The following is a 26,563-nucleotide window of genomic DNA, read 5'->3' as shown; positions in this document are numbered from 1 at the left end:
ATTATACTATTTTGTACACTGTAAATTGACCACAACTACTGTAAGCCCAAAAAGAGAGAATTTCATACCTTGAATATATTGAGACAATCTTTTTTTTTATTCGTGGGAATACTTGGTGAACAGATTTCCTAAATTAAACCATTTTTTTGCTGAATTCCTAGTGATTTTAGTTTATGAACAAAAACGAAAATCTTAAATATACCCACTGACTTTATTGTCACCATGGGGAAATTTTGTTGCAGTGTCATGTACACATTAAAAGTGGCGTTTAAATACAAAACAAAATTCACAATACAACTTTAATAACAGTTACATACCAATATATATATATATTTTTTAAAGACTAGCCTGCTGGCCTTACTGAGTCGATAGGAACATTAGCCCGAGCTATTTAGGAGGGATATCACACCTGGCACAAATGATTGTCTAGTTCTGTTTTTCTTGCTGAGGGGTGCCCTATACCTGCACTCAGAGGGGAGTAGTTCAAAGTACAGGTACAGGGGGTGGCTTGGGTCTAAAATTATTTTGTGAGCCTTGCGGAGGGCCCTGACCTTAAAGATCTCATCCAGGCCTGTCTGTTTGACTCCAAGTACCTTGCTTGCTGTGGTGATAATCCTTCTCAGCATATTTCTAGCTGACAGTGGCATTGCCAAACCAACAAACAATACAAAAAGTTAAAATACTCTCAATGAAAGATATGTAAAACAGAGTCCGTATAGTACAGTCTACATTAAAAGATCCCAGCTTTTTGAGAAAGTACAGTCTCTGTTGGCTCTTTGTAGATCAGGTCTGTACATTTATTCCACTGAAGCTTATTGTCCAAGAGGACACCCAGATATTTGTATTCCTCTACAATCTCTATATTCTGACCTCTGATAGATGTTGCAGAGGTAGGTGTTGTACACTTCCTGAAGTCTATGCACATCTCTTTGGTCTATATATATACAGTACCAGTCAAGAGTTTGGACACATATACTCATTCAAGGGTTTTTCTTTATTTTGACTATTTTCTACATAGTAGAAAAACTATAAAATCACACATATGGAATCATGTAGTAACCAAAAAAGTAGCCACCCTTTGCCTTGATGAAAGCTTTGCAAAATCTTGGCATTCTCTCAACAAGCTTCATGAGGAATGCTTTTCCAACAGTCTTGAAGGTGTTCGCACATATGCTGAGCACTTGTTGGCTGCTTTTCCTTCACTCTGCGGTCCAACTCATCCTCCCCCAAACCATCTCAATTAGGTTGAGGTCGGGTGATTGTGGAGGCCAGGTCATCTGATGCAGCACTCCATCACTATCCTTCTTGGTCAAATAGCCCTTATACAGCCTGGAGGTGTGTTGGGTCATTGTCCTGTTGAAAAACGAATGATAGTCCCACTAAGCGCAAACCAGATGGGATGGCGTATCACTGCAGAATGCTGTGGTAGCCATGCTGGTTAAGTGTGCCTTGAATTCTAAATAAATCACAGAGAGTGTCACCAGCAAAGCACCATCACACCACCTCCTCTATGCTTCACGGTGAGAACCACACATGCCGAGATCATCCGTTCACCTATTCTGCGTCTCACAAATACACAGTGGTTGCAACCAAAAATTGCAAATTTGGACTCATCAGACCAATGGACAGATTTACACCGGTCTAGTGTAAATTTCTCATGTTTCTTGGCCCAAGCAAGTCTCTTCTTCTTATTGGTGTCCTTTAGTAGTGGGCTTGAGTTTATTTTGGGATGCAAAGAAACCAATACTAAAGGACACCGATAAGAAGAAGAGACTTGCTTGGGTCATGAAACCCGAGCAATGGACATTAGACCGGTGGAAATTTGGTTCCAACCGCCGTTTCTTTGTGAGACGCGATGTAGGTGAAGGAAAAACAGCCAACAAGTGCTCAGCATATGTGGGAACTCATTCAGAGAATGCCAAGAGTGTGTAAAGCTGTCATCAAGGCAAAGGGTGGCTATTTGAAAAATCTCAAATATATTTTGATTCGTTTTTTTGGTTACTACATGATTCCATTTGTGTTATTTCATAGTTTTGATGTCTTCACTATTATTCTACAATGTAGAAAATAGTACAAATTAAGAAAAACCCTTTAATGAGTACCGGTAGGTATTCTAAAACTTTTGAGCAGTAGTGTGTGTATGTACACTACCGTTCAAAAGTAAGGGGTGACTTTGTTTTTGAAAGAAAAGCACATTTTTTTGTCCATTAAAATAACATCAAATTGATCAGAAATACAGTGTAGATATTGTTAATGTTGTAAATTACTATTGTAGCTGGAAACGGCATATTTTTTATGGAATATCTACATAGGCGTACAGAGGCCCATTATCAGCAACCAATGGCATTAGAAAACAATTTTGCAATTATGTTAGCACAGCTGAAAACTGTGGCGCTGATTAAAGAAGCAATAAAACTGGCCTTCTTTAGACTAGTTGAGTATCTGGAGCATCAGCATTTGTGGGTTCGATTACAGGCTCAAAATGGCCAGAAACAAAGAACATTTTGTAACTCGTCAGTCTATTCTTGTTCTGAGAAATGAAGGCTATTCCATGTGAGAAATGACCAAGAAACTGAAGATCTGGTACAAAGCTGTGTACTACTCCCTTCAGAGAACAGCGCAAACTGGCTCTAACAAGAATAGAAAGAGGAGTGGGAGGCCCCGGTGCACAACTGAGCGAGAGGACAAGTACATTAGAGTGTCTGGTTTGAGAAACTGACGCCTCACAAGTCCTCAACTGGCAGCTTCATTAAATAGTACCCGCAAAACACCAGTCTCAACGTCATCAGTGAAGAAGCGACTACGGGATGCTGGCCTTCTAGGCAGAGTTCCTCTGTCCAGTGTCTTTGTTCTTTAGCCCATCTTAATTATTTATTTTTATTGGCCAGTCTGAGATATGGCTTTTTATTTGCAACTCTACCTAGAAGACCAGCATCCCGGAGTCGTGTTCACTGTTCACACACACACACACACACACACACACACACACACACACACACACACACACACACACACACACACACACACACACACACACACACACACACACACACACACACACACACACAAAAAACTGTGGGGGGGGCAAAAGAAAAACGGCTTCCTGCCATAGATGTTAAAAATCTTATTTTTTTAACAATACTGATGATACTTGGGAGTCGTGTTGTGACTCAACAAATGTAAAGAATGTGTTTCACTAATCACTCACTTTCAGATAACATTTTGAATACCTAATTGGGGTACATTGTTATCTAAAAGTGTGAAATTACGCTCTGGTCTCTGCATTAAAAGTGGCTCTATCCCATTGTTTTTTTCAGTAAGTGTGAGTCCATATCTCCTCTGGATGACCTGGCTTTTGACATGTACCAGGACCCCGAGGTAGCCCACATCATCCGCCTGCTGGATGACAAGAAGCAGGAAATGGTCCGTCAGGAGAGATACGAGTTCGCCAAAACACTCAAGCAGGCTGTCGCTGACCTGCAGAAGGTACTTCTAGGGTCTTCTGTGTGAAAATTGAACAAAATACTCAATAGCCTGTCCCCCCCCCTTGGCCCTTGTGTAGATCTGAAAAGATGTATTGCATAGTTAGATATAAGTAATATGACGGAAATTCTACCTAGCCTATCAGAGGATAAGGTGGAGTGCCATATTGCTTATACAGTACCTACCTATCCATCTACATGAATGCCAGCAGCATACCACCCTGCATACCACTACTGGCTTGCTTCTGAAGCTAAGCAGGGTTGGTCCTGGTCAGACCCTGGATGGGAGACCAGATGCTGCTGGAAGTGGTGTTGGAGGGCCAGTAGGAGGCACTCTTTCCTCTGGTCTAAAAAATATCCCAATGCCCCAGGGCAGTGATTGGGGACACTGCCCTGTGTAGGGTGCCGTCTTTCGGATGGGACGTTAAACGGGTGTCCTGACTCTCTGAGGTCATTAAAGATCCCATGGCACTTATCGTAAGAGTAGGGGTGTTAACCCCGGTGTCCTGGCTAAATTCCCAATCTGGCCCTCAAACCATCATGGTCACCTAATAATCCCCAGTTTACAATTGGCTCATTCATCCCCCTCCTCTCCCCTGTAACTATTCCCCAGGTCGTTGCTGCAAATGAGAACGTGTTCTCAGTCAACTTACCTGGTAAAATAACGGTAAAATAAAATAAAAATGAAGTGCTTAGGGGTAGGGGAAAAAGTGTTGTTAGAATCACAAGCAAGAAGTTTGACATTGAAACAGTACACAGATATGTTATCTTTGCATTACAAGTGGACACATAAGGTATACTCCATATCACATCTTGTGAGTGAATTCAGACGCCACCCTGTAGCCAAAGAACTTCCCAAACCCAATTCCAATCCCCTTCTCCCCTTGGCCAATTAGAATTGCATGCGCTGCTATTGCCAAGGTGGTCAAACCGAAACTCTTCCACCATAGCCTCTTGAGGGCATAACTCACACCAATGTAGGATTGATAGAAAAGGCAATTACTTCATATTGTGCTCCCGAGTGGCGCAGCGGTCTAAGACACTGCATCTCAATGCAAGAGGCGTCACTACAGTCCCTGGTTCGAATCCAGGCTGAATCACATCCGCCTGTGATTGGGAGTCCCTTAGGGCGGCACACAATTGGCCCAGCGTTGTCCGGGTTTGGCCGGGGTTGGCCGTCATTGTAAATAAGAATTTGTTCTTAACTGGCTTGCCTAGTTAAATAAAGGTTGAATTGTATATTGTCACATACAATTAGTAGTAGATATATTTGAAGTATTTTACATCAGTAGCTAATGCTGTGTGTAACACAGCATTAGCTACTGATGTAAAATAGATTTATATATCTGTGTTACCTGGCACCGGACTAGCAAGCTTGCTCAGTTCTATGGAATTTCCCTGTAAAATGATGCATTGAACTGGAACCTCTGGTCTCCGTCCTAAGTGGCACCCTATTCCCTATGTACTGCACTACTTCCCCATGGGCCCTGGTCATAAGTAGTGCTCTATAAAGTGATTAGGGTACCATTTTGGATATTGACAACGGTAAAATATCCAGTTCGTAAATGTTAACGATTCCGTCCATGGAATACCATGATGCCCTGTGGGCATGGCATTGTCCCGTTGCATACTAACCACAATTTAAGGAGAATTTGCTCAACCTTCTTTTATGCAGTCATGTTGAACAATAATAGATAGTTTGCCACTTCCTTCCAACATCTAGGCTTTTTAGTTGTCCATTCAAAAAAACATACTGTTTCTCTTTCTCCATCCTATCTCCTCTTTCTTCCTTCTATCCCCCTGTGTGACTGTGGGCTAGGTAGGAGAACGTCTGGGCCGATATGACGTGGAGAAATGCTGTGCCATAGATAAGGAGGACTATGACACAGCCAAGAAGAAGAAGGAGCAAATGGAGGAGTACAGGATGACAGTGTACCATCAACTAGAGGTCCACAACCTACTGGACATGGGCATGGTGAGTGGCTCAATGTGGCTTCTTCAGTCATTTGAATTGTTGTGACTGGAAATGTACACTATAAATACAAAAGTATGTGGACACCCCATAGCCGTTGCTGACAGGTATATAAAATTGAGCACACAGACATGCAATCTCCAAACATTGGCAGTAGAATGGCCTTACTGAAGAGCTCAGTGATTTTCAACGTGGCACCGTCATAGGATGCCACCTTTCCAACAAGTCAGTTCGTTAAAAATAGTCTGTCCTCGGTTGCAACACGCACTACCGAGTTCCAAACTGCCTCTTCCAAGCACAAGCTTAAGATCACCATGCGCAATGCCAAGCGTCGGCTGGCGTGGTGTAATGCTCGCTGTCATTGGACTCTGGAGCAGTGGAAACGCGTTCTCTGGAGTGATGAATCACGCTTCATCATCTGGCATTCCGATGGATGAATCTGGTTTTGGCGGATGCCAGGAGAACACTACCTGTCTGAATTCCTGGTGCCAACTGTAAAGTTTGGTGGAGGAGGAATAAGGGTCTAGGACTGTTTTTCATGGTTCGGGCTAGGCCCCTTAGTTTCAGTGAAGGGAAATCTTAATGCTACAGCATACAATGACATTTTAGACGATTCTGTGCTTCCAACTTTGTGGGAATAGTTTGGGGAAGACCCTTTCCTGTTTTAGCATAACAATGCCCCTGTGCACAAAGTGAGGTCCATACAGAAATGGTTTGTTGAGATCGGTGTGGAAGAACTTGACTGGCCTGCACAGAGCCCTGACCTCAACCCCATCGAACAACTTTGGGATAAATTGAAACACCGACTGCGAGCCAGGCCTAATCATCCAACATCAATGTCCAACCTCACTAAAGCTCTTGTAGAAGCAGGTCCTCGCAGCAATGTTCCAACATCTAGTGGAAAGCCTCCAGTAGAGTGGAGTCTGTTATAGCAGCAAAGGTGGGACCAACTCCATATTCATGCCCATGATTTCGGATTGAGATGTTTGACGAGCAGATGTCCAAATACTTTTCGTCATGTAGTGTATCTTAATGCCCTCATTTAACAATATTCATTGGGTTTTTTAAAACAGCATAAAAACAGTGCTGTGACAACATATCAACTGAAAACAAACATGATCTTATAACGGAAAAATACATTACAAGTTCGTTCACTATGGCAGCGGTACCCAAACTTTTCCTATCCGGGGACCACCAAGTCACAGTCAAAGGCTATTGAGGTCCACCATTCGCAGAGTCGCATCATTTTTTTACATAAAATATCTATCTTAGCGGTCAATTTTTGTCTATTTTATCAGTGAATGTAACAGCTTAAAGGCCTATTATGTTTGTTATACAATTTGCATTGTGAAAAGGAATGTAAAATTACTTACAACATCATTATAGTCCCAACTGTTATTATTTTTCACAAAAAAAGAAACAGGTTGAAAACCACTGCACGATGGTAATTAATGGTCTTTTTATTATTTTGTAACCAAATTAACTAGCATGTCTACAAATATTCATATTTTTTGTCATTTTAGCAAACACTCTTATCCAGAGCATCTTACAAGAGCAATTACAGTTAACTGCCTTGCTGAAGGGCACAGACAGATTTTTCACCTAGTCTACTCGGGAATTTGAACCAGTGACCTTTCGATTACTGGCCCATTGTGCTTAAACGCTAGGCTACCTGGCTCCCCATATATCCCATCTTCCATCATTTTGTATTAAATGACATTTGGTCATCTTTCAACCTTGACACCCACCAACATTGCAAAGCCAAGCAGTTTGACGAGGAAAGCCCTCCCTCTTCTCTCCTCATGTTGACTTTAGATAAGGGAGATGACAGAGTCACCATCCGACGACTCTCCCGATGTGCCTTCCCCACGCCGCCACCAAGTAGGACACAAGATGAGGGTTGTCACGGAAACGAGGAGGAGGAGAAACCAGGAACCTGTGTTCACGGAGACTGTGGATCCTTTACCCCCCAAACCTGTCAGTCCCCCCCAAACCCTGCTGCGCTCCCTCCCTCCGACACCACGCTCCTACCCAGCAGTGCCCAGGATAGACGTGAGTCCCACACTGAATCACTGAATGTAGCATTATTGTTTCACTTGTGAAACGAAGCATGATTCTGTTTGGGTTTCACGGCTAGCAAAGACTAACCTGCCAAGTTAAAAAGCTCTGATTGATGCCCAGTTATAGTTGAAGTTTTCTTATGCTATTCACAACTTGCTATTCACAACACAAGAAACACACTGAGCCCCTCCTTATAATCTGCAGGGGTGTTTGAAACACTCAATGTGAGATTATGACCAAGATGTTATATGGTTTACTCACCAGTGTGACTGCAGACAGGTTCAGTTTCACAATTTAATTAAAAGTGTGAAACAGTTGAGTGACTTTAGCACTAGCCAACCTGGCTGGAAGGCCCTGCTTTTGGCCTTTTACAGGAGTATTGTGCCAGTTGGCTGGCAGTTAAACTTGGATTAGATATTATACCTGGGTTCTAAAACTCATTATACATACAACGACAGCAAAGTCAATGAAAGCAACATTTGTTTTAGTAGATAATCTGATCAATCAATCTTTTCACCAGTCTGTCTAGCTCGGTCTGTTTGGTTGGTTACATGGTATTTTTCTCTTGAACACTGAACATTTCAGTGTATCTCAACACTTGCGATATCTGGGTGTAAGAAATGTAAACCTGCTTATATCTTCACTCATCAAGTCCAAACTCTTAACCACCCCAACAGGTAACTTTTGTTTATTTCAATCCTCAATTAGTGTTGCTGCAAGCAAAGTAATATTAGCGTCATGTGAGGTTATCTTAAAGAAGTGAATTGATCTATATAGAAACATGATCTAACCACAATAATTAAACAATAGTTTGATGTCCCATTGATCTCCCATTGAATGACTGTATGCACAGGTCACCGCCCTGCCTTATGACGAGAGACCCCTACCTGCCCTGCAGAGAAAGGGGGAGATGCCTCAGAGCCACCCTGAGGAGTCCAGTCTCCCCCCCTCTCCCCTGGCCACCATCATCCCCTGTAGCCCTGGTGTGACTGGGGAGCCTGAGCCCCTGACAGAGAGTGCCCAGAGAGAGGCCAGTTTCCCTATCGAGGTGTACGGAGACGGACTGGTGAGATAAATACACACAAGCATGTATGCATACACACACACACATACACAGGAAAAACCCAGACTTTACTTGATGTATCTCTCATAGTCAGTCAGTCATCCTCTGGACAGTTTGACTTTCTAATCCTCTCATCCACCCTAGGTGGCTGGAGCTTATTCAAAAACTTGGTCCTACCGGGAAGATGCCCTGCTGGCTGTCTACAAGAAGCTGACGGAAGTATCGGCCGGGACGCCCAAGGAGAAATTGAGGAACATGATGAGGGCAGCAGTGTTTCTGGTCAAGAAGGCCCTCAAGGATAAAGTATCATCTGTGAGTTTTAAATGGCATCGCAAAGTGTGTCCCAAATGGTATCGTATTCCCTATATAGTGCACTACTTTTGACCAGATCCCAATGGAACCTAGTCAAAAGTAGTGCACTATATAGGGAATAGGGTGTCATTTTGGACACAAGCACTCCCTATTTAGCCTAGGTATGATAATTTACCGGTAGCTGTGATGCCAGGGGATCTTTTGGGGGTTGTGTTCTTTATTACTCAGAACAGTAGGTTAACATGTTTACCTTTTAGTGCCTTTAACCACACTTGGCCCAGATTGAAGTTACAAACAACATGTAGAACATAAAAAGAGCTAGCTACATGCCTTATGCCACAATGACTAACCACTCTTGTTGCCTGGGGCTGATTTAAGTAGGCCAACATTCAATCTAACCCACGCTTGGGAAACCTGCACTGGGGGAAGTGATATGGTACCGTTTCACAGTAGTGTGTTGTAATGAACAGAGAAGTCTATGTGCACTGAGAAGTTTGTGAACAGAGTAAATATTGGTCATGCAGTTTTAGAGGGTGGTTTGCACACAAAAATAGACAACTTCAGAAATAAATATATACACTTTTGGGCTTAGCCTACACAGCAGGCAGCGGGGACATTTTTGATAAATGTTTGTCTATTTTTGTGTTCAAACCATGCTCTTATTTGTGGACTTCCTTGTTTAGGCATTATTTAACATGGGATGATGTTATTTGTGACACTTTTCTCCCTGTGTTTGATGAACAAGTTCACAGGGTTTTTCCCTTAAGTCTATACGATCAGCGTAATATAGACTGATTAAGTGAAAGGCATTGTCCATGTTTTGAAGGCAGTAGCGGTGCGTGGGTAAAATCACTGGGTAAGCCAAGCCAGAAAAGAAAGGTATACTACAACCTATGAGTTGTAATAATTGCGTTGTTTGCTATAACCTGTTAGTTCATATGCGTTGACACTGTGATATTTTTGGAGGCTCCCGAGTGGCGCAGTGGTCTAAGGCACTGCATCTCAGTGCACACTACAGACTCTGGTTCGATCCCGGGCTGTATCACAACCGGCCGTGATCGGGAGTCCCATAGGGTGGTAAAACACTTGGCCCAGCGTCATCCGTGTTAGGGAGGGTTTTGGCCTGGGTATATATATATATACAGTTGAAGTCGGAAGTTTACATACACTTAGGTTGGAGTCATTAAAACTCGTTTTTCAACCACTCCACAATTTTCTTCTTAACAAACTATAGTTTTGGCAAGTCGGTTAGGATATCTACTCTGTGCATGACACAAGTAATTTTTCCAACAATTGTTTACAGACAGATTATTTCACTTATAATTCACTTGATCACAATTCCAGTGGTTCAGAAGTTTACATACACTAAGTTGACTGTGCCCTTAAACAGCTTGGAAAATTCCAGAAAAGGATGTCATGGCTTTAGAAGCTTCTGATAGGCTAATTAACATAATTTGAGTCACTTGGAGGTGTACATGTGGATGTATTTCAAGGCCTACCTTCAAACTCAGTGCCTCTTTGCTTGACATCATGGGAAAATCAAAAGAAATCAGCCAAGACCTCAGAAAACAAATTGTAGACATCCACATGTCTGGTTCATCCTTGGCAAGCAATTTCCAAATGCCTGAAGGTACCACGTTCATCCGTACAAACAATAGTAGGCAAATATAAACACCATGCGACCGCGCAGCCGTCATACTGCTCAAGAAGGAGACGTGTTCTGTCTCCTAGAGATGAACGTACTTTGGTGCGAAAAGTGCATATCAATCCCAGAACAACAGCAAAGGACCTTGTGAAGATGCTGGAGGAAACGGGTAGAAAAGTATTTTCATCCACAGTAAAAAGAGTCCTATAGCGACATAACCTGAAAGGCTACTCAGCAAGGAAGAAGCCACTGCTCCAAAACCGCCATAAAAAAGCCAGACTACGGTTTGCAACTGCACATGGGGACAAAGATCGTACTTTTTGGAGAAATGTCCTCTGGTCTGATGAAACAAAAATAGAACTGTTTGGCCATAATGACCATCGTTATGTTTGGAGGAAAAAGGGGGAGGCTTGCAAGCCCGAAGAACCCCATTCCAACCGGGAAGAACGGGGGTGGCAGCATCATGTTGTGGGGGTGCTTTGCTACAGGAGGGACTGGTGAACTTCACAAAATAGATGGCATCATGAAGTAAGAAAATTATGTGGATATATTGAAGCAACATCTCAAGACATCAGTCAGGAAGTTAAAGCTTGGTCGCAAATGGGTCTTCTAAATGGACAAGGATCCCAAGCATACTTCCAAAGTTGTGGTAAAATGGCTTATGGACAACAAAGTCAAGATATTGGAGTGGCCATCACAAAGCCCTGACCTCAACCCTATAGAAAATGTGTGGGCAGATTTGAAAAAGCGTGTGTGAACAAGGAGGCCTACAAACCTGACTCAGTTACACCAGCTTTGTCAGGAGGAATGGGCCAAAATTCACCCAACTTTTTGTGGGATGCTTGTGGAAGGCTACCCAACACGTTTGACCCAAATTAAACAATTTAAAGGCAATGCTACCAAATACTAATTGAGTGTATGTAAACTTCTGACCCACTGGGAATGTGATGAAAGAAATAGAATTACTTATTTCAGATTTTATCTACTATTAATCGGACATTCTTAAAATAAAGTTGTGATCCTAACTGACATAAAACAGGAAATTTGTACTAGGATTAAATGTCAGGAATTGTGAAAACCTGAGTTTAAATGTAAACTTCCGACTTCAAGTGTGTGTATATATATGTATGTATATATATATGTATATATATATATATATATATATATATATATGGGCCTAAAGGCAGAGACAATAAGAAGACACAGTGGCAGAATAAATTCAACCATACGTTTGTTTCATCACAAAACCGGAGAGCAACATCTGTCCGGTGAGGTCCACAAAACGTATTACATGTAACAAACCATTACATGACCTACTACAGCATGGTCAAGCAAGTTAATGATTTCGTCATTTTCGGGCTACTAAACAACTATTGATTTAGAACCACGGAGAGTTGCCTCAAGTCTCAATGAAAACCGGCGCTGCCTCCACTATTCCAGCACCCTTTCAACTTCAACTTTTCAACATCATCTAATCACCTATGCTAGTCCAATACAGTGACAACTAAAAAATACAAAAAACGATTTAGTCCAATCAACGTCAGCTAAATATGATGTGGCTGTCCATTGTACTGATGTCTGTGTTTGTGTGCGTGTGTGCAAGTAGAAACAACTTGTAGTGAAACGCCAATGCCATCCTCCTCTTTTCATGTTGCCTAAACGTTCTATGACTCTGTCATGATACAGTACACACTTTTAGTTTTTGTTGTCCTAGGCTACCTGGCTAAAATGCCATTCTAGCTAGTTAACATTAGCATACTACATCTAGCTACATGTTGAACTTCCATCCTCTCAGGCCAGGGGCACAATGTCTGATTTTATAGTTGGATCAGAATCGGCGTTATAATCATTGGCCAGTACGGAGAATTAAGTAAAACGACAAGTCCAAATCACTATTTCCATCCCTGGCTAATTTAGGAAAATGCCAATGCTCGCTGGCTTCTCTTGTATTCAATGCTACAGGCGGCAACAATATCATATTATTTTTGACCAGTCCGCATCAGATAGATGAGCTTCACATACAGAGACAGAGGGGCGCTGTTTCGCTCGCTCTGAATATTTTCTCTGCGAATTGAAGGAAAATTATGAAGCACAGAGACGAAAGATGCCTTATTTGATGTCTTTTTTTGGGTGGGAAGCCTGGCTTATCATGGCACTCATGAATAGACACCACTGGAATGTGTAAGGTTTTGTTGTCAATTGGAAAGCTTTAGGCTGTGTAAATTGAATTGAAAATGGATAATTTGTTAGCAGTGACACACACAGACACACATGAAGGCCAGATATGTTTATTCCTGTCACAGGCTCTCTGAGTGCTATACACACACACATTCTACACTCTCAACAATGCTGTCCCAGTCCCACTCACATTCCCACTGCTCGCTGCTAGAGGTCTCTACTTAAACAAATATTAGAGAGGATTGGTGACAATGCTGGCCTTGTAAGTTGCAACCACTTTCCCTGACTTGTCCTGCAATGAGAAAGATGGTCCTGAGGCATTGTGTCCACCGGGTTTCCAACCCCCAAAACTTCCAATCTCAGGGAGGACACTCAGCTGCTGAGTTGACTAATGTTATACAAACAAAAATAAAACTAGAGTAAGTAACCATGTTTAATAGGACATTACAGAATGTTGTAATGAGATTACTTTTTGGTTACTTCTAATGTATGTGTGTGTTGTAGGTGTTCCAGGCATCTCTGAAGCTGCTGCGGCTGCTGCTGGCCCAGCTGATCCCAGGTCAGGCCCTGGGTAGAGCCGAGTTGGTCCACTGCGTAGAGCAGACCTGGCCCAACCTACTCTCCAGGACCGGGGACTCGGCCACCAGACTACGGGCCATGGCCACAGCTTTCATCCAGGTGGGTAGAGTTAGATCAGGGATGGGCAACTTTAATGGGAAAAATCTGAACTCCTCATGAGGGGCCACAGTTGCTCGCGGGTCTGTGTACCCACATACACATTGTTTAGCAAAACATTTTAGCGGCCCCCCTCTTGACAACGGAGATACATTTTTTTAGTTTTATAGTAAATTTCATGCAATACTACACAGGAATTATTGCAGTTTTTATATCTGAGAGACTGACTAACAAAATCAATGAGCTGGCTGCTAAACTAATTTAGCAATCTAAAAAATGTTAGCTGACATGGGGTAATTGACTGACTATCAGTGACTAACATACAAATAGAAAAACTGCTGATGCACAACAACATTTTACTGTACTAACTCGCAACAGTAAGTTGAGACCCCGGAGGAGGTGATTGATCCGAGGGCATTCAAAAGGGGAGCTGCGGGCCGCATGCCCACCTTTGCCACAAAGCCTATTTTAGCATGGGCAGCATCATTGAGGACTTCAACCAGGTGGGTTGCTGCTCCATGGATGCACTTATCGTGCTCTGTCCAAATTCCCAACCTGGTCCCCTTCATTTGCAGACCTGAATTCTTGCTAGGCCTATATTGCTATTGTAGTACGTACCTAACCTACACTGTGATAGCAGGCCATTGTGTGGCAGACGTTTGGCCACAAAATGTCTGCTGCCAATCACACAGGTGGGAACTACATGTTGGTAGTTGTGGATGAGATTAATTAGAGAATATTGCTGTACAATACATCACCATTCCATTACAAACGTCTCATTGACTGCATGCCATCGAGGCCTGCGCCGGATCTAGAACGTTTAGACATGTAGCTAACAATTACTGTAGCTCTGTTTGGATGAAGAGCTAGAGGTGTTGCAGCTGATTTCAAACTCTCCAACAAGCCCCATGTTGTACTAGAAATGTTGGGGCCCTACAGAGAAACAGAGTGTGTGTGTGTGTGTGTGTGTGTGTGTGTGTGTGTGTGTGTGTGTGTGTGTGTGTGTGTGTGTGTGTGTGTGTGTGTGTGTGTGTGTGTGTGTGTGTGTGTGTGTGTGTGTGTGTGTGTGTGCAAAACATTATTGGCCTTGGTCTATATAAACAACAATGGACACACAAATGAAACTTTACATTTTTAGTAGTACCATAAAAATACACATAGCATGAAAGGGTCTTCTGATCCATTCTAGGAGCAATAATACATCCTTATTCATTATGCATTCATCTCACTTTCCCAGAACATTCTTGTGAGCAAAACATTGGTTGGGTACTGTAGGTTAGCATGCAATGACCTTTAAAGGCCCTTTACACATTATAGAACTTTAGCACAATGTTTCTTTAAAGGCTCTTGACTATGCACCTTTTAAAGATATTAGCAAATAGAGAACAAGCTTGTATTGTAGCTTTTCATGAATGGGCTTTGCCAACATAAAAATGACGCTTATGATTTAAGTATATGCACTTTAGATGGTGCCCAAATTGATGGTGTTCCTACATATCTGGATAGACGATAAGCTGTCTTTTTAAAAAGTATATTGATGAGTTAGGTTATTTTAATTAACTCCAGTACTTTTCTATGGTACAATTGTTGTGCCTAAGGTCTGCATTCTAGAAAATGTTAATGTATCAATATCATGTTTGTATAGAGAATTTTTGGGGGATGTTTTTCAGCATGAAACATGATTTGAAGGGTCATCCTGAACCTTTTTATATTCACTTCTGTCATCTCCAAGGACTGAGCACCCATTCTGGGCTTTATTAAATCTTGAAATTCCTGGTCGTAGCTCCCTCTCCAGCATTACTGCTTCTCCACTACTACCTCCTGGTTTCAAAATGGCTGCCTTGCCTCTTCCTCTCGCTCCTGTGCAGGATATGGCCCTGTTTAAAGAGGTGCAGGCCCTGCAGTTGGTCCCTGGGGAGCTGGTGAAGCCCATTAAATCCAACATCCCCACACGGCAGGCCCTGAGCAGGGCTGAGCTACTGGAGAAGCTGCTGGGAGAACTGGGTACAGACAACTCAGGCTTCACTCTGGACAACGTCATGAAGGTAAACACTTAAGGCAACCATGATTTTTTTTTACTCCCACTCCTGGAGGGTTGCAGTGTGTGCAGGCTTTTTTTTAAGAACAGTGGATGTCCACTCCCCTGTCATATTTGTTTATTTATTGTATCATTCAGAATTACATGGAGAGACAGAATAGAAAGTTGCAGGGCGGGTTTTGAACCCATGTGTGGTCTAGAGTCAGCAACACTGACTATGCACTATGCAGTTCTATATCATAAGTTGCTCAGTGGAATTGAAGGATGAGAGAGGATGGCCAAATAGATGATGTCCGTGTTTTGAATCAGTCATCCTAATTCACTCAACTCAAATAGGCGTTAGTCACCTCTGGTCAGCTGGGAGCATGCTGTCATTGGTGAATGCCACAGCACACCCCAACTCTCTCTCTCTCTCAGAACAGAAGATCATATTTTAGCTATGATATACAATATAGCCTTCACATAAGGCTCAGAAGCATATGCACATATGCATAAATATGTGTTCCACAAACTAACCACCAAATAAATAAACAATAAATAAATAACAAGCATATTGCAGCATACATTGCTTGAAATGCAAGAAGCAGTACCCAATGAACATAGGGAATAGTTGATGTTTTCTCCATATAGACCAGGGCTCTCCAATCCTGTTTTTGGAGAGCTACTGTCCTGTAGATTTTCACTCCAACCCTAATCTAGTGGACCTGGTTCTAATAATTAGCTCTTTGATAAGCTAAATCAGGTTAGTTAGAACTGTGGTTGGAGCGAAAACCTACAGGAGGGTAGCTCTCCAGGAAAATGGTTGGAGAGCCATGATATAGACAAATGTTAATGAGACAACATGTTCATTATCTTCTTTCTTGCATGCATCAAAGGTTACTGTATCACATTTTATTTTCCCTCTTTCTTTTTTCATATTTAGTATAGCTATGTTTGGTAGGAATCCAGGAGCCAGGTCTTCTGAGTGAGTAGGCCTTATTCAGGCAGGCAGTTAACCCACTGTTCCTAGGCCGTCATTGAAAATAAGAATTTGTTCTTAACTGACTTGCCTAGTTAAATAAAGGTAAAATAAATAAAAAAAATCCCTTCGTTCCACCTCAGTGTAGGGATGTACAGTACCTGATGCATTGTTTAGAGACCAATATCAACAGGCCTGGGAAGAAGACAGACCCGGCTGCTAGGATGGTCAACATTGTCCCACGCATTTGTCTGTGTGGCAAAGTTCAGCAGGTAATCTGGTCTTTGAGATTTCTCTCCACTATCGAGATTCTGCAGTTGGGTCAGCGGCCTGTCACCTCGTTTCCTGGGGAAAACGATTAGCAAAGTCTTTGATGTATTCTCTCTGTCTCCGTGTCTCTCTCTCTCTCTCTCTCTGTGTCTCTGTCTTCCTCTCTCTGTGTCTGTCTCTCTCTTTCTCTCTCTCTGTGTCTCTGTCTCTTCACTTCCAACAGTGACCTAGTATCTATGTGTCAACTATCCAAGTGTTGACAAAGTGGGCAGTGTGATTGTCTGTCCTCTCTAGTTGACGTCAGACTTCTTTTGGCCGGCCTATGCTTCACTGCTGGCTTTATGGTAGGCGGGAGCAAATTGTTAAATTCTGCACCGGAGTCCCTCAAGTTGAAGAGCCCAAGACGGTACACTCCTCGGTGGCCTGTGTTTGCATGTTTGTTTGTGCGTGCTTGCAGACAGCTAGCACATGCACCAACTGCTTTATGTCAGCTCCTTTCAATGTTTGCTGAAAACTTTTGGGGTAAGCGTTGCATTCGGAGGCAATAGTGGGAGGGCATTTCCCTATAATGCTTGCTCACTGCCTAAGACAGGAATTGGTTTCAGTTGAAAACTGTTCGTGTTCATTGACAGCCCTTCAGGAGTCTTGGCGCACCACTTGGCCTAAAAACACATAATATGTAAACCCTGTGGGTTCAGTCAGTGAGGTGTTATATGAAAATCGGTCTCACGGTCATAAACTGTGAATTCCCAGACGCTGTTTTCCAGTTTTGTCAACACACCTGATTGCTGTTGTGAGATGATGGCTTCATGTCCACCCTCAGGCCTGTGTCGTCTCACTGAACAATGGGGGTTTATGCAACTGAGTCGTACTGCTTGAGTTTCACACCTTCCTCCTCGGGCTCCCTCTCCCCTCTTACGGCGGACAGACTGATGGGCACAGCAGGGCCGCTTGGGACTACTGTAGAATCTATAAAAATAGAGTCTATAACACGTAGGAACAAACCTGAAGAGGTCTGGATTGTGCACCTGTTGTTGTGTCTGGCTCAAATATATTTGTTTTAAGATAGTAGCCTATAGCATAACTTCCTAGTGTAATGCTTGCCACATTGACCAGATTGGTACGAACCCTGAATTTGATGGTAATTGAGCCCACCATTTCCCCATTCTCTTTAGTGAGTATAACGAGCCTGCACCTAGGCAGGTTTCTCCAAATGTAAGAGATTAGTTATCAAATAAGGCAATTTTTTTATCTAGATTGCATGAAATGGCAGTTACAGGTGTTAAAAAACGCTAAAATCTCTGAGGCCTCCCTCCCGGCAGTAGTCAGTAGCACCACCTTGTTAAAAAAATCCTTTGGAGAACCCTGCTAGGTTGCTCTTTGCTCAGTGCAGGGTCAGCCGGGTTATTTCCCCCTGGTCCGAGGACTGATACATTTCTCCCTTTCCCCTCCGGTTACCTGGGAGATAGGCCGGGAGCCGGAGCAAAGAGGTGATTGAATTTCCTGTAATTAAAATGAGAAGCAGAGAGAGACAACATAGAATAATGGCTGCCTGTCCCCAGCCCATTGACTCAGGGAGAGTATAGGTGCCCTTTGTACACAGTTTACCTTTTGAGGTAAATGCTCTCTCTGAATGTTCTTTATCCGATATGCTATGACGGCTATTGAGCTATCATTCTCACCAGACTATCGTAATAGAATGACTGTTGGTTTAAACAAGCATTGATTAGTATCATGTTTCAATGAAATCTGTAGAATTTCTACATATCAATTACATATGCAGGCTTTTTCATTCAGTCAAAATAACTGTCATTTATACATTGTAGTTTCATTCACTATCTGAGTGGTGCTAGTATGCTTGCTTCTTTTTGGACATGCAACCTCCTTTTGTATTTCATCCTCTGTACAGGTACATCATGCTAAACTCAGTATGTTGTAGCTGTTTTAGTCTTCCACTGTATCCTCTTTGTTTTTGTTTAATTTCTGTTAAGGCTCTTATAGGAGGTTTCCCAGACTACAAATTAAGCCTTGTTCTGGACTAAAAAGCACTTTCAATGGAGATTCTCCATTAAGCAGGAGTTTTTTTGTCCAGGATTAGACTTAATCTGTCTCTGGTAAACCAGTCTTTTTGTTTCCGTTTCAGCTTTCTAAAAGCTCTTGTTCTCTCTTGTTCATCACCTCTGTGCCTCTGTGTCAGTTCTGTACAGGTGCGCTGCAGCACATCGCGTCAGAGGTGAGAGAGATGGTCGTGCTCATCATCCTGGCTATGTACCGCCTGCACAAAACCGCCATCCTCAGCTACCTCCCGGCCAACGATGCCGCCACTCGCAAGAACGTCCTCTATAAAAATATATTTGACGGCTTCGCCAGGATCGATGGGCGGCCGGTGGAGTCCCAGGCAAGGCTCGGCCCATCTGTGTGTTTGAATGAGTCATGACTTAACGTTGGACACGCTGTGATTCTGAACAAGTTCTCACAGTTGTTTGGGATGGGTGACGAGCTGCTTCTTTTTTGTCACTTGTGTTCTCTCACCCCATTAGTCCCATTAAGTAATGACCGTGCTACTATTGAGTAATGTTCCACTGCTAGAATTCTGGCAGTGTCTCCTTGGGTAAGTTAAGGACACATCGTCATCATTGCAGTAGAGTCTGTCTGGAAGGCTTCCAGACATGACTGGGTTGTTAGAGAAGCATGGGCAAACACAGAGAGAGGGAGAGGAAGAGCGATAGAGGAGAAGAAGAACGACAGAGGGAGAGGAGAAAAGGAATGAGTTTGTGAGAGAGAGACTTATACAGTACTATGGCATTAAGTGTGTCACTAGACTCCTTTTAATTTTATTTCAGACGTCAAAGAAGGGAGGCGCACAGCAGGAGGGGGAGAAGGAGAAGGAGGAGATCCGTAGTCTTCGGGAGCAGCTGGCTGCCTTGAATGAGATCAGTGTAGGTGGAGCTGCCATCACTGCACTATTACCTAATTTCCTTCAACAGGCCAGCGTGTCTGTGTCACTCCTCCTTGTTGTGCACTCATTCCACTGTACTGTATGTCCACAGTATAGACCACTGAAGTAAATAGAACACACACGTAATAGTCTCTATGGTATTGATTATTTCCAAAAGACACTTAATCATATGTACCATTGGTATGGATATAAGCACAGGTATATGGTTTTACAACACTTTTTAGACTGTATGTACTATATCTCTGCAAGATGTTGATTTGCTGTTTTAGAAGGGCAATTCCAAAGTGGAAAGCGAGAAGGGAAATACCAAAGGACAGAAGAAAGAGGCTGTTAAAGTTTTAAAAACAGGTCTGTATGAACCCTGTCCTCAACCACTGTTCACACGTATACTGATTTTGATAACCTTTTGTGGCATTTGAGGTGGGGTTTTGGCCAAACCCATTGTCGTTCACGTTTTTGTTTTTACGGTGGAATGCTGGTTGCACCACTTTGAGGCATTATTTTAGGGACTACAATACACTGTCCCTCTAGTTTGTAGTGACAGGTGAAAAATCCCTGTTGCTTTCCAGGCGTCAAAACTGCACCCCAAAGCAACCCGGAAGATGCAGGAGATAACCAGTCTTCAATTGTCAACAACTTGGACAAGTGAGTGTTGATGCCCAGCAAAACAGAAAGGAATCTACGAAGCTGACTGAAATGCTGTGAAAAATTGTCTAACACATAAAAGAGTAGAAAACACTTAATTGGCAACATGGAATGCCTTTGAATTTGATTTTCCAGCCGGTATTTATTCATAATGTGTTTCAGTCTGTGTATTCTTAATGTTATAGCGTATGTATATTCTGAATTGGTTTCAGCCTGTGTATATTCTCAATGTGTTTCGGTCGGTGTGTATATTCTCAATGTGTTTCAGCCTCTGTATATTCTGCGGTGAAAAAGATGAGTCCTTCACTGAGGATGGATTGGACCTGCACTACTGGAAGCACTGTCCTATGTTGCATTGCTGTGACCAATGTAGACAGGTACCCAAAGGCCAGTAGGGCCACTTCAAGTAACTCCTATAAAAAAAAATCAAAATGACCCATTGCGGAAGGACCATAGGGTGGGGAACCAGCAGGAGCTTTGGGTGGAGTAAGGATATGACCGTGTAGTGCATAGACACATTGAAGTGTGGTTTTGTGTGTCCTTGTGTTGGAGACCAGTGTGTTTTTGTGACTTACGCTGTCTCTCTCAGGTGGTTGAGATAGCCAGCCTCACAGAGCACCTGTTGGGGGAGTGTGAGAACAGGGCCAGGTTCAGTCAGTGCCCTCGCTGCTCAGAGGCCATGTCCACTGACGAGCTCACCCACCACACCCAGAGCCCTGCCTGCAACCGTAAGTCTCAACGTTCCTCTAGCACTAGCAAACTGCTAACTTTGCTAATAGCTAAATGTGCTAACTTCTTACCCTGCTAACTGCTAACTCTGCTAACCTTGCCAAACACTTGATCCCTTCTTTTAGTCTTTGTAAGCAAGTATATCCTTACAAGAATCCAACACAGCCAAAGATATTGAGTATTTTGTGCTTGTTACTATATACACTCATCTACTCTTTCATTCATGTCTGTCCATTAACCCTCAGGGGCTCTTAACAGTTGGGTTGTCAAGTAAGCTCATTAAAACAGTACTTGTGTAAATGACTGATAGAAAGGAAACATTATCACTGAGTGGTAACATCACTGCATGGAGTATATACATTGGCGCTCAACCAAAATGTGGCCAATCAGTTTAATCTATAGCTTGAATAGTGCTGAATAAAATGTTTTACAAAACATTTTTGTAAAACAATACCATGGCAGTGTTATTATTAGGGCTAGCATGGTAAATGTATAACCGTGTAACCAATGATTATGAATAAGGATCATGAATAAAATAATCGTCGTAACTGTTCTAATACTTTCATTTTATTGTATTTTTAAGCAGAGGTCCGTGTGGTGTAATGACTCTGAATGGTCAGACAGCTACCAACAATGACACGAAGCTGCCATGTGGGGAATTGTAGGTGGCTTGTTTTAGCTAAACAACCAACCCGTCTATATGTTTTGTCCGGTTTGTAAAGATTAAAAACTATACTAAAAGCCACCGTCTCTGCTGAAATGAACTACCAAATGTAATTCTTGGTGAGTATGGAAATGTATAGACTGGTTGGTTGTTTAGCAACAAAACCGACGCGTATGTGCAACTATGGGGCAAAACAGACTGGGTTGGCTTAGATTGTTGACAACATGTAAACTATATTTCGTGTCTGTTTATTGAAAACATAAATACATTTGCACAATGAGCACTTGTTGTATCCCAAATACATTGTTACAGTTTTGAGATTTGATCCATATTAGCATAAACGTGACATCAGTCAAAACACCTCAAAACAAGACGTGGTACAAGATACAGTGAGCTGAAACAAGCCATCTATGATTCCCCACATGGTAGCTTCTTGTCATTGTTGCTAGCTATCTGGCCATCCAGAATCACAACAACACACAGACTTCTGCCTCATTGAAGCGTGTGCATTGTTTTCGTGACATTGGCAGCTAACCCATCTATTTTTTTTTTTTTTTTAGTTTTTATTTTGCTTGCTGTGTTGTACTCACTTCGCCTCCATGGCCTTTTTATATTTTTATTTATTTATACATATATCTGTTTGCCTTCACCTCCCTTATCTCACCTCACTTGCTCACATTGTATATAGACTTATTTTTATTTTTTTCACTGTATTATTGACTATATGTTTGTTTTTACTCCATGTGTAACTATGTGTTGTTGTATGTGTCGAACTGCTTTGCTTTATCTTGGCCAGGTCGCAATTGTAAATGAGAACGTGTTCTCAATTTGCCTACCTGGTTAAATAAAGGTTAAATAAAAATAAATAAATAAATAAGTGAATATAAATCCGAGACAAAGCAAACATTGCAAACTGCAAACAAAGATTTGTATAACTAACCCAAGACCACAGCCTGTCTTTTCCAATGGGAACAAATGAGTCATAGTGGGCAGAAGAAGCAAGGAGGTGGGCAGAGCCAAGCACAAGCTAGAGAGAATAATCCTAACAGGGTGAACATTTGGAACCTAATTTAGCCATAGCTCTGTGGGTTAAGGTTAGAATAATGGTAAACACTTGAAGATTTTAACATTTAGAAATGTTATCATTGTGGCAATGTAGGAGTGAGACAGACTAACATAATGAAATATGGAAAAATAGATAAAACAAAGTGTTTATATTTATTTAGCTTTGCACCATTGCTTTCCCACCAAACAAATGATGACACTTCATGAACATGATGTCATTGTGGGAAGGGGCTGTTTTCTTAAAGGACTATTACTGCAAACTAACAGGGTGGAAAGTGATATCAGGGACACACAATGTTAAATACAATAATAATAAATACAATCATGAAAAAAAGTTATAAAGTAATGAAGAAAGATATTAAATGTATTATTATTTTATGGCTTCTATTTCTCGTAGAAGTTGATGAATAACACCCGAGGACATGTCAAAAATGCCTATGTCCACTGAAAAAAAAAGTTTTCAAAATGCATAAAAATCTCTTTCAAGATCCATATTTTTGTATTTTTAAGGTAAATAACACATGACCTTTTATATTTAAAGCCTTTTGCAATCCACATTTTACCCTACAAAATTATATTTCCTGGGGACAGAAAAGGCACCGCATTGTAGGAATGACACAGCTAACTAATTCAGAACATCAACACATCACAAGCAGATGCAGAAAGGAAATAATGTTAGACAATTTCACTTTTGATGTGATTTGATTGGTGTGATGCCAAATCCAAACTGGCCTCCCTTTGGGGGGTGTTTTGGTGTGCAAGGACCACCCACAGTTGCGCTCAGCTCAATACTGATTGGTTAATTATTTTATACTTTTTATGCTCACTGGGAACAATCAATCAAATGCTACAGCAGCAACATGTCATACTCTTTTTGTTCAGACAGCATTAGATACATGAGAGGGGTGCTGTTTCCCTCGCTCTGAAGATTTCTCCGGTGAGATAGGTACAGTCAATTGCGAATTGAAGGGAAATTATAAAAACACAGAGATGAAAGAGAAATAGTTTTAAACTAAATTATTGGTCCATTTTTGGGGGGAAGCCTGGCTTCCCTTGGCATTCATGAATACATGCCACTGGTGATGTCATTTTCTGTGGGCATTTTGGGGTTCTGTGCAGGGCTGTGCTACTCATGTTTCTCTTTGTTTTCAGCTCCTGGCTCAGTCAAAGGCTCCAACCACTGTCCTTTGTGTCACAACAACTTCATGTCCGGAGAAGAGGTGAGCTTCTGTTGCACTCACACAGATTATATAATAAAGGACCGCAAATACTGGCCGTGGTCCTTTTCACTGTCGCCAGTCACTGTCAGACTCGGGCTACCTAAGCATTTGGAAGGGCCACCTATGCATTTTTTTAGGGATGACTAAGTTCAAACAGTAAAAAAATATATATATACAGTGGGGAGAATAAATATTTGATACACTGCCGATTTTGCAGGTTTTCCTACGTACAAAGCATGTAGAGGTCTGTAATTTTTATCATAGGTACACTTCAACTGTGAGAGACGGAATCTAAAACAAAAATCCAGAAAATCACATTGTATGATTTTTAAGTAATTAATTTGCATTTTATTGCATGGCATAAGTATTTGATCACCTACCAACCAGTAAGAATTCCGGCTCTCACAGACCTGATAGTTTTTCTTTAAGAAGCCCTCTTGTTCTCCACTCATTACCTGTATTAACTGCACCTGTTTGAACTCGTTACCTGTATAAAAGACACCTGTCCACACACTCAATCAAACAGACTACAACCTCTCCACAATGGCCAAGACCAGAGAGCTGTATAAGGACCTGTAGACCTGCACAAGGCTGGGATGGGCTACAGGACAATAGGCAAGCAGCTTGGTGAGAAGGCGACAACTGTTGGCGCAATTAGAAAATGGAAGAAGTTCAAGATGACGGTCAATCACCCTCAGTCTGGGGCTCCATGCAAGATCTCACCTCGTGGGGCATCAATGATCATGAGGAAGGTGAGGGATCAGCCCAGAACTACACGGCAGGACCTGGTCAATGACCTGAAGAGAGCTGGGACCACAGTCTCAAAGAAAACCATTAGTAACACACTACGCCGTCATGGATTAAAATCTTGCAGCGCACGCAAGGTCCCCCTGCTCAAGCCAGCGCATGTCCAGGCCCGTCTGAAGTTTGCCGATGATCCAGAGGAGAAATGGGAGAAGGTCATGTGGTCTGATGAGTCTACGATACATAAAACACTAAACAAGAATGGTGTTCATAGGACACCATGGAAGAAGCCACTGCAGTCCAAAAAACAACATTGCTGCACGTCTGAAATTTGTAAAAGTGCACCTGGATGTTCCTCAGCACTACTGGCAAAATATTTTGTGGACAGATGAAACTAAAGTTTAGTTGTTTAGAAGGAACACACAACACTATGTGTGGAGAAAAGAAGGCACAGCACACCAACATCAAAACTGTAAATTATGGTGGAGGTAGCATCATGGTTTGGGGCTGCTTTGCTCTCTAAGGGCCTGGACAGCTTGCTATCCTCGACGGAAAAATGAATTCCCAAGTTTATCAAGACATTTTGCAGGAGAATGTAAGACTATCTGTCCTCCTATTTAAGCTCAACAGAAGTTGGGTGATGCAACAGGACAACGACCCAAAACACAGAAGGAAATCAACAACAGAATGGCTTCAACAGAAGTCCTGACCTCAACCCGATTTGAGATGTTGTGGCATGAACTCAAGAGAACAGTTCACACCAGACATCCCAAGAATATTGCTGAACTGAAACAGTTTTGTAAAGAGGAATGGTCGAAAATTCCTCCTGACTGTTGTGCAGGTCTGATCTGCATCTACAGAAAACGTTTTGTTGAGGTTATTACTGCCAAAGGAGAGTCAACCAGTTATTAAATCCAAGGGTTCACATTTTTCCCACTCTGCACTGTAAATGTTTACACGGTGTGTTCAATAAAGACATAAAATTATACGTTTTCTTGTGTTATTAGTTTAAGCAGACTTTGTTTGTCTATTGTTGTGACCTAGAGGAAGATCAGATCAAATTTCATGACCGGGTTCACATACTTTTTCTTGCCACTGTAAATAGAAATATTACAATAGAATGTAAATGCTCTACTTGAGCTGCATTGTCAATGCATGTCGACACTAAGCCTCCTTTTTGGGGAAATTTGACAGTGTGTGACTCTTCTGTATATAACATCCGGAACCTGTTTGTGTGTCTGACAGTCAGGCAAAGATTGAAAATGTCTTTCAGCGTCTTTGGAGCTGTTCTCTGTGCCAAATAATGTTTGTATCATGCTTTGTGCTGCTGCCATGCTGTGTTGCTACTGTATTGTTGTCATGTTGTGTTGCTACCATGCTGTGTTGTCATGTGTTGCTGCCATAGGTCTCTCTTTATGTAATGTTGTGGGGTCTCTCTTGTTGTGATGTATGTTTTGTCCTACATTTTTTATTTTTAATCCCCCATCCCCGCAGGAGGCCTTTTGCCTTTTGGTAGGCCGTCATTGTAAATAAAAATGTGTTCTTAACTGACTTGCCTTTTTTAAATGAATAAAAACACACATGCAGTGTCCTTCTTAAGATGAACTGAGGATGCACATTTTCAGGAAGCCCTCAAGCAGCGCTGCCGCATTCATTCTCCCTCACACTTCTCCTTCTTACCTTCGACAAGAAAAACTCTCAGTAGCGGCCCAAACCCTTGCCTGGTGTGCCAGATGAAAAGCCCCTGTGTTGGAGCCAAGTCGGCCATTAGCCAGGCTCTGACACCGGCCCACAGTGCTGCTGCAGAGCAAAGGCATGCATGGAGTAAGAGGGAGAGATTCAATTTTATAGGGCAGCAGCAGACTGACTTGCTCTTTGTCCTC

At 42.2% G+C, this 26,563-nt stretch overlaps 1 protein-coding gene across 3 annotated transcripts in view; it reads left to right on the top strand.

The window, feature by feature from the left end:
- The window catches only part of LOC129829959 (centrosomal protein of 104 kDa-like), a 35,108-nt gene that overhangs the window by 4,097 nt on the left and 4,448 nt on the right, over window positions 1-26,563 (top strand). For 2 of the 3 annotated variants that reach the window (XM_055892018.1, XM_055892017.1), the window contains 14 exons: window positions 3,318-3,486; window positions 5,302-5,457; window positions 7,270-7,506; window positions 8,369-8,581; window positions 8,723-8,890; window positions 13,218-13,391; window positions 15,257-15,433; window positions 18,852-19,052; window positions 19,498-19,593; window positions 19,883-19,961; window positions 20,183-20,258; window positions 20,527-20,635; window positions 20,848-20,986; window positions 23,869-23,936. In XM_055892018.1, coding sequence (XP_055747993.1) covers window positions 3,318-3,486; window positions 5,302-5,457; window positions 7,270-7,506; window positions 8,369-8,581; window positions 8,723-8,890; window positions 13,218-13,391; window positions 15,257-15,433; window positions 18,852-19,052; window positions 19,498-19,593; window positions 19,883-19,961; window positions 20,183-20,258; window positions 20,527-20,635; window positions 20,848-20,986; window positions 23,869-23,936 — 2,062 coding nt within the window. Of the gene's footprint in view, window positions 1-3,317; window positions 3,487-5,301; window positions 5,458-7,269; window positions 7,507-8,368; window positions 8,582-8,722; window positions 8,891-13,217; window positions 13,392-15,256; window positions 15,434-18,851; window positions 19,053-19,497; window positions 19,594-19,882; window positions 19,962-20,182; window positions 20,259-20,526; window positions 20,636-20,847; window positions 20,987-23,868; window positions 23,937-24,462; window positions 26,561-26,563 lie in introns of those variants that run through there. The other variant, XM_055892019.1, reaches the window with a different exon arrangement.

Source organism: Salvelinus fontinalis, chromosome 31, assembly GCF_029448725.1.
Source record: "Salvelinus fontinalis isolate EN_2023a chromosome 31, ASM2944872v1, whole genome shotgun sequence".
Lineage (NCBI taxonomy): Eukaryota > Metazoa > Chordata > Actinopteri > Salmoniformes > Salmonidae > Salvelinus > Salvelinus fontinalis.
This window is presented reverse-complemented; position numbering and strand designations above follow the sequence as displayed.